This window comes from Anoplophora glabripennis, unplaced genomic scaffold, assembly GCF_000390285.2.
Source record: "Anoplophora glabripennis isolate ALB-LARVAE unplaced genomic scaffold, Agla_2.0 scaffold123, whole genome shotgun sequence".
NCBI lineage: Eukaryota > Metazoa > Arthropoda > Insecta > Coleoptera > Cerambycidae > Anoplophora > Anoplophora glabripennis.
The window spans coordinates 1,051,725-1,059,641 of record NW_019417073.1 but is presented as its reverse complement, the minus strand read 5'-3'; the positions used below and the strand labels follow the sequence as shown (position 1 = coordinate 1,059,641).

Below are 7,917 nucleotides of genomic sequence, written 5' to 3'. Positions count from 1 at the left end.
ACTAAATTATACAATTACAAAACATTTTTTTTAATCGGAATAGTTCACAGTACATTATAATCTAAACACTTAAACAATATGAAACAAAGATAATTTCAAACTGTATTCTTTTGAGTTAACGTATCATTTTCATAGGTTTCAAGGAGATCTGCCAAATGTTCATTGTCTCTTGGCTTCTTAAATACTTTTTTGCGACGACCCGATTTACTTCTTTTTGGCGCAATTGGTTTTTTAGGTCCGTGATCTTGCATTGATCGAATTCCTCAAAAAAAAAATTATTTTATTTGTATTATGAATACCAAAAATCATTATTTGAAATATTTATGTAATACCTACCTTGTTTATCTAAATATTCCTCAATTTTAGCATCATCCATAGCATCTACAGCCACCGATCTCCACAATTTCTGAAATTCCTCATCGATAGGTAGACTAGCTGTTCTATCGTTATAAAATAATACTTTTTTCTTATCTATCGGCCTAGTAATAAATATAATTTCATTTTGATTTTGCAATATCTATAAATGTTTTAAAATATTATTATACCCAATTTTATTTCATATGCAGTTTACTTACCCTTAAAGCTTTGTCACAATGCGGTAATGACTCCTGCACATCATCTAATAATACTCCACCTAAACCTTTCAGATCTTGTTGTTTTAAGAGTTTTAATAAGCTTTTACGATCTTTCAGCTTATATAAAGCCTTGAATAGGAACTTTCCATCTGGAGTTACTTCTATTTTTGGATTATTAACTAAAGCTTCCGTCTGCAGCCACTGTAAAGTAAATTTTAACAGGTAATGTCAATTCTACTATGTAAATATTGATTTAATACCTTTGTCGAATAATCTATTTAATGCAATTTTTAAAATACAACAAACCTGTTTAACTTTATTGCCTACGTCAAGCTGATTTGTTTCGTCTAAAATTTCTTCTAACGTTAAAGGATATGTTTCTCCCTCTTGATGTCTAGTTCTCATATGCTTCACTATTTTTGCCAAAACTCCGAAACGATATTGAGAACTTCCTGTAGCAGTCTTGTAACTTTGAGAAGCAATTGAGAAGAAATATTAAACATTATAATGGCATAAGATAATTATTCTTACCTATTTATATCCAATTTGGGAGCACTATTAGTCCCACTAGAAGATTTAAACTTCTTCTTGTCATCCCTTACAGGTTCTGATTTCGACTCAGTCTTCTTTTTCTCGACACTATTATTACAAATATTTAAAATATATTGTATAATACATTTCCGTTTTTTTACTTACGCAGGAGTAGATAACGCTCTTTTTTTAAATAATTCTCTCTCTTTCAATAAAGCCGGATCCATTTTTTAAATTTTAATAAAACTCATTAATTAATTACAAAAATCTGTTTGAAAATAATATAATTTATGGTTAAGTTAAATCACTTGATAATGACAGTGATTATATATTTTGTGATGACAGTTTTTCCAGGGCTGCCAACTTAAGGCGATAGTTGATGAAAAATTAGCCAGTGTCGTAACATAGGGAAGGGAAAGTCGGTTACATAACATGCACGATCAAAGAACGATTTAATAGAATTTATTCTTAGTAACTGGTATAATATTCCTGGCCTACATAAAATTCTAAAATTTTATTTTATCATTTTACTGCTATGCCCTATATTTATTTCAAATTATTTATTTATGTTGTATTGTGGATTTGTTGCAGAATATTATGAAAATTGAGATGGAAAAAATAACTAAAAGAAGTTTAAACGAAATTTATTAAAATACGTTAATTTGATATAAAAATCAAAATAATACTTTCATATAACTAATAAATAAGAGATTTTATAAATACAGTCTTAAAATAGTAACCAACATATATCATTCCTCAAAACATAAGTTTCACCAACTCCTTCTTGTTGATTTTTCCCATTGAGTTTTTCGGTAGGCTTTTAGTAACTTTTAATTCAGTAGGCAGGCAATATTTTGGCATTTTAGGTTCTGCCCATTCAATTAAAGTTTCCAAAGTGATTTCTTTACCGTCCTGAAGCGCTACTATAGCGCAAATTTTCTGACCCCATTCTTCATCACTAACTCCCACGACAGCACATTCCCTTATATCGGGATGTGCCAAAATATGAGTTTCGATTTCTAAGGCACTTATTTTGTATCCACCAGATTTTATGATATCCACATTTTTTCTACCCAATATCTTGAATTTCTTTTTTTCAGTCGAGTATTGGCATACATCGCCAGTTTTAAACCAACCGTCGGTGGTAAACTCTTTTAATGTCGCATCGGGTCTGTTGTAATATTCTTTAAACACTCCATCACTCTTGACTAGCAACTCACCTGCAATTGTACAAATTAATTAACCGCTTTTTAGATAAAGATGAAGATGCGGTTATTCACTAATACCTTTGGGGCAACCATCTTTGTATTTGCTAAAAACCACAGTTCCGTTATCATTTGTACACTCTACAATAGTCTTCAACTGTTCCCCCGTGTCGTCTTCTTCGGCTAATTTTACAGATACCCCCGGTAAAGGGATTCCAACGTAACCTGGCTCTCTGTCAGAATCGTAAGTATTAGATAGCACCATTCCTGTTTCAGTCATACCATATCTATAAAAAATTCGTCTCTGTTTACACAAAAAATGATATAAAACTTGTCTTACAAACCAAAAAAATAAAAGCCAAGATGGTAACCACACTATCAATAAAGGTATATGTATTGGGGAAATCTTGTGATTCCTGAGTATTATTCTACTACCTCTACTACCACACGATTGAATAATTCTTTTCAGTAGAGACATTTTTGTTTCATTTTTGAACGTAAATTTCTAATCAAATTTCTTAAACTATACCCTATGCCCCTATTAAACTGTTTTCAATAAAATCACAGTTTTGTTGTAAATGTTTAATGTCCTACACGAGGTTCTATAATTCAGAAAAGTTGGTGGAGGTCAATTTAAACAAATGTTGAAATAATTTTTTGCACGAAATTTAATTAGTGATTTTAAGGCTTTTACGGCCCGCGCTAATATTTAAAATACGAGGCTTTTTGGGTGTTCGAAAAATTTGGAACCCCCCTCTATCTTAGAAAATACTGCTCAAACAAAAAAATGATTAGGGCAAAAGTTGCAGGGTTCTGAGTGAGCAATCCAACAGTGACCTTGACCATGACCTTCAAGGTCATTTAGAGGAAGTTGAAAATTTTAAATGGAACCATATACTTTTGATCTGGGAAATGAAAAGAGCAAAAAATATCAGGTCATTTATTAAAAATTGACTTGACCTGTAAACGACCTTGAAGGTCATGGTCTAGGTCAGGGGTCGGCAACTAATTTTAGGTGGGGTCCGGATACTTTTGAAAATTCTTAACGAAGTCCACAAAAAAAAATTCACATTCCTTACTAATTTTTTGTTTTAATTTACACTCACAAATTTAATCTACCTACTAACCATTAAGAACTCAAATCAATCACGCAATTGTAGTAGAAATGATAAGGGTGGCACTCAATAGAAAACTATTTTTTAAATAATTTAATTGAGTAATTTATACTTTCAAAAAATTTTTGGGAGCCCATTATTTTACCTTCCGCGGTCTGGATCTGGACCGCGGTCCGCCAGTTGCCGACCCTTGGTCTAGGTCATATCCGAACGTAAAAATTTCTATTTTTTCCATTTCGGGGTCAAAAATATACGGTTCCATTTAAAATTTTCACAAGAACACCCTTGTAAAATTTGACTGAACTGCGAGATTTCAGGTTTTTTGGATATAAAACCCTCCTAGCTTTACTTAGGAAATGTATTATGATGACCGGATTATAAATCCATGGCGTGCTGTTTTTCCAAGTAATTATTCAGAAATTATATTAGTGATTTTTTTCTAAAAAACTGACAAGCATTGTGCCACATTTTCTAAATCCCAAAAACTCCAAAATTCATGAAAATATTATGTTACGAAAACTTGAAATTCCTAGAATAGGAAAAATTCTAGTTAGTTTGATTATTCAGAGATTTGGGATTAAATAAAACAGTAGAAACAACTGTCGAATTTTATACACTTAGGTATGATATGGACCAGATTCTAATTTATAATCTGTTCAGTATACAAAATACAGTGTGACAGATTTGACAAGTTCGAGTGAAGTAAANTTTCATTGAGTAATTTATACTTTCAAAAAATTTTTGGGAGCCCATTATTTTACCTTCCGCGGTCCGGATCTGGACCGCGGTCCGCCAGTTGCCGACCCTTGGTCTAGGTCATATCCGAACGTAAAAATTTCTATTTTTTCCATTTCGGGGTCAAAAATATACGGTTCCATTTAAAATTTTCACAAGAACACCCTTGTAAAATTTGACTGAACTGCGAGATTTCAGGTTTTTTGGATATAAAACCCTCCTAGCTTTACTTAGGAAATGTATTATGATGACCGGATTATAAATCCATGGCGTGCTGTTTTTCCAAGTAATTATTCAGAAATTATATTAGTGATTTTTTTCTAAAAAACTGACAAGCATTGTGCCACATTTTCTAAATCCCAAAAACTCCAAAATTCATGAAAATATTATGTTACGAAAACTTGAAATTCCTATAATAGAAAAAATTCTAGTTAGTTTGATTATTCAGAGATTTGGGATTAAATAAAACAGTAGAAACAACTGTCGAATTTTATACACTTAGGTATGATATGGACCAGATTCTAATTTATAATCTGTTCAGTATACAAAATACAGTGTGACAGATTTGACAAGTTCGAGTGAAGTAAATGTTTGCTCAAGCGTGAAACAAAGCATTATTAATGAATTTCTTGCCAGAAAATGCATGAAATCATGAGAATTTACGAGCTTGGAAAGTTCATTTGACAAAGAAATGCTGTATGATCTAAGCATTTTTCACATTGGTTTCTCAAGTAAAAAATGGATTATAAACATTAAACATTACTAGATTTAATGGCTCCGAAAGAGAATCGTCTGTTTTCTTCCTCCAGTTTAAAACATGTTCTTATACGGATACAATTAAAAAATTCAATTGGACTGTTCTTCCCCATCTACCCTTCAGACTTCTTTCTATGTGATGTTTTTGGACCCAAGAGTTTTTAGTCAAGAAAATATCTTCATTCAATGTTTTTTTCTTGTTAGTTTGTTATTAATTAATAAGTTATAATTTAAATTTGAATGCTCCTCTTATTTAGCTTTATATATTAATAATAAGTCAGGTACTTTTTCTGGCACTAAAATGAGGTATTAGAACATCTACTTTCAATAGTATTAAACTGGATTTCAAAGAGTTTCCTGCAAAATATACACATATCGCAGAGAGTGGTGACCACCAATTGTTGATAATGCAATTAAAAATCATCTATACAAAATTTAAACTTGAAACAATAATTGTTACCGTTCTAAAAGTCGGTGGCCCGATATCTCCAACCATTTCTCATAAGTGGTTGCCGGCAGTGGTGAAGATCCGCTAATCATGACCCTAATTTTATTTTTTAGAGTATTCTTGATGTGTTCCACCATCTTCGGATCATCCTTAAAGACTCTCTTGTACTCCTCTAGAAGTTTAGAGTATATTGTAGGAACGGCCATGTAAACAGTAATTTTCCTGTCATCTGGCACTGGACTAACGCCCAGAAGATAAGACCAGACGGTGTTTGCGTTAAATTTCTGTAACATGATGGTTTTGGCCCCAATAGTAAGTGGACACAACAGTGCATTGACGATTCCATGAACATGATGCAGTGGAAGTGTGTGAAGTAAAACGTCGTTTGAAGTCCACTTCCAAGCGTCCAGTAACATTCCTATCTGACTTTGAAGGTTTTTGTGGGTCAACACAACTCCTATTTAAAAAAATATGTATGTGCCCATTAAAGTTTTCTGTAAAACAAAATTTACCTTTAGGAGATCCTGTTGTTCCACTCGTGTATAAAATCATAGCATTACTATTATCATAGAAATCCGATGGTTGACCTCCTTCTAAATCATTTTGAGTTTCTGCATGCATCTGTGCACAATTTAATTTAAGTTTCTCATCTAACACATAGAGAGGACTGTGAGCATTTTTAGACACCTTCTGCATAAGTTCAGCATACTTCGGAGTTGTTATAAGTAATTTTGAATTTGTATCGTTGGCATAGTACAGAAGAATATTTTTGGGATGTAATGGGCTTAAAGGAACAGCTATAAGACAACAATTTATATTTAAATATTAACAGATTTAATCTCAAATTTAATGCTATACAAATAATAGAGTATTACTTTGTCACTATCTAGTTGTATATCATACTTAAATCTGAGATAAGTTACTATGTACAAGTAATAAGAAAAAAAATGTATGTATATAAAATAGCTTAAATTTAAGAAATTGTTAACATAGCTAAGTGCACTGTAAGGGCAAGCAGTACTTTGTTCAAAATACCTTTGTATGTGTGAAGTATCTCAGATACCTTATATATAATTTTTCAAAACTTACCAATTTGACCTGACATCCATATTGCCCACAAAGTGATAACATAATTGGCATCGTTTGGGCACAAAAATAAAACTCTTTCATTCCTCCGTCCATTAACGAGATTTGTAATTCTTTTAGACAGTCCGTGTGCGCTCATAAAAATATTAGCATAAGTGTAGTTGGCGATATTGTCTCTTAAAGCAATTCTATCAGGAAAACTTTGAGCATTTTTGAAAACAGGTCCACTAGGTAAAGAGGGTGGCACATTCACTTTAGCTTGAGTTTGTTGGTATTTTCTATTGAAATTAAACACTGTGCTTCTTATGTGACGATTTAGCAAGGGCATTTTTACTTAATTGTAGGTCAATAACTGTAATGGAGAAAATGTTGCATATTTAAAATGTTAAATGGGTACGCGTTATCTCATTATCAAGCAAAAATAAACATTGTGCAGATGTCAGAAGGTTAAATTTATTAATAATTCATTCTAAATACAAATAGCACATTTATCTTACCACATAAGTCGTATAATGTACTTATATTACGCACTGCTGTTTACAACGAATTTAAAACTATCACATTTCATTACAACCGATGCTAAAAATGTCTCAAAACAAAATATTTAAGGTTAACTTTAAATATAAATTCAAAATTATGCCAACTGCGTAAAATTGAACTTGAAAATTGACCACCAAAATAAGTTATCTTTTATCTTTGCATAGCACAAACTTGTTCTTTGATTTCTTCTAATTGCTGAGCCGATTTCAGCATGGAGTCATGTTGGTAGCCCAGATGGAGGCAGAGCAATTGCATTTTTTTTAGATTATTTTCGCTATTATCCATCGCCTGCTCTTGTACAGCGAAATTTCTCGAGGAGTGCATTAGTATCTAAAAATAAACCTTTAGCAAGTTGTTTAACCGTTTATTATTAGTGTACAGTTCACCTCGCAACTTTTTGAACCCCTAGTTATTTGCCTTGCCAACGAAGAAATGTTATTTACATTAACCTGTACGCGGTCAGCTAGGCGCATTTTTGAATCGGCAAACAGCGATCTCGCACTTGTGCTACTTGCTGAAGCCATTCTTCTTTTTCAGGATCGTTTATAAAATTAAAATTTATGTTTAGGACCGCGAAAATCTACTTATTGGAATATTATTTCAATCGATACAATTTGGTATTTTTTCATTCTTGTTAGATAAGATACGGTTTGGATAAGATCAAGAAGAAGACAGTTGGCAACAAAATGACATAGGAGGAAGGGTGATGCAAATACTGAGAGATATTTTTCTGATATGAAATCCACATTTTTTAATTTGTGATTGAAATTACTCATTTAAAATTGAATTGACGAGTCTGTACCATCAAGGTATCATGTAACTTAGCCTCCATTCTTCGTGTTCGATACACTTGAAGGTAATCAAAACATGTAAATTATTAATGCTATCAGGGTCGACTCGTGAAATTTCCGAGGCCTAAATTTATA

At 32.2% G+C, this 7,917-nt stretch overlaps 3 protein-coding genes across 3 annotated transcripts; all 3 read right to left on the bottom strand.

The window, feature by feature from the left end:
* Window positions 1–14: 14 nt before the first annotated feature.
* Window positions 15–1,427, bottom strand: LOC108903906 (general transcription factor IIE subunit 2). The gene is made up of 6 exons (XM_018706249.1): window positions 1,272–1,427; window positions 1,107–1,214; window positions 882–1,044; window positions 576–776; window positions 337–517; window positions 15–262 (listed from the first exon to the last, which is right to left on the bottom strand). The coding sequence occupies exons 1-6, from the start codon at window positions 1,331–1,333 to the stop codon at window positions 96–98; spliced, it is 882 nt and encodes a 293-aa protein (XP_018561765.1). The 5' UTR covers window positions 1,334–1,427; the 3' UTR covers window positions 15–95.
* Window positions 1,428–1,768: 341 nt separating this feature from the next.
* Window positions 1,769–7,041, bottom strand: LOC108903910 (acyl-CoA synthetase family member 3, mitochondrial). Its single transcript, XM_018706254.1, has 6 exons — window positions 6,949–7,041; window positions 6,455–6,803; window positions 5,878–6,162; window positions 5,378–5,822; window positions 2,393–2,598; window positions 1,769–2,326 (listed from the first exon to the last, which is right to left on the bottom strand). The coding sequence occupies exons 2-6, from the start codon at window positions 6,777–6,779 to the stop codon at window positions 1,863–1,865; spliced, it is 1,725 nt and encodes a 574-aa protein (XP_018561770.1). The 5' UTR covers window positions 6,780–6,803; window positions 6,949–7,041; the 3' UTR covers window positions 1,769–1,862.
* On the bottom strand, window positions 6,891–7,602 carry LOC108903911. Its single transcript, XM_018706255.1, has 2 exons — window positions 7,378–7,602; window positions 6,891–7,321 (listed from the first exon to the last, which is right to left on the bottom strand). Exons 1-2 carry the CDS (start codon window positions 7,513–7,515, stop codon window positions 7,142–7,144), a joined length of 318 nt encoding a protein of 105 aa, XP_018561771.1. The 5' UTR covers window positions 7,516–7,602; the 3' UTR covers window positions 6,891–7,141.
* Between the last annotated feature and the right edge of the window lie 315 nt (window positions 7,603–7,917).

Bases quoted from the DNA above. Each gene is read 5' to 3' on its own strand.
- LOC108903911 (XM_018706255.1), bottom strand. From the start codon at position 7,515: ATGGCTTCAGCAAGTAGCACAAGTGCGAGATCGCTGTTTGCCGATTCA. The intron at 7,322-7,377 runs GTGAACTGTACA...GTTTATTTTTAG, and splicing joins GGGGTTCAAAAAGTTGCGAG to ATACTAATGCACTCCTCGAG.
- LOC108903906 (XM_018706249.1), bottom strand. From the start codon at position 1,333: ATGGATCCGGCTTTATTGAAAGAGAGAGAATTATTTAAAAAAAGAGCG. The intron at 777-881 runs GTTTGTTGTATT...TTTACTTTACAG, and splicing joins TAGGCAATAAAGTTAAACAG to TGGCTGCAGACGGAAGCTTT. The intron at 518-575 runs GTAAGTAAACTG...AAACATTTATAG, and splicing joins ATTGTGACAAAGCTTTAAGG to ATATTGCAAAATCAAAATGA.
- LOC108903910 (XM_018706254.1), bottom strand. From the start codon at position 6,779: ATGCCCTTGCTAAATCGTCACATAAGAAGCACAGTGTTTAATTTCAAT. The intron at 5,823-5,877 runs GTAAATTTTGTT...TTTTTTAAATAG, and splicing joins AACAACAGGATCTCCTAAAG to GAGTTGTGTTGACCCACAAA. The intron at 2,599-5,377 runs GTAACAATTATT...AATTTTTTATAG, and splicing joins GGCCACCGACTTTTAGAACG to ATATGGTATGACTGAAACAG.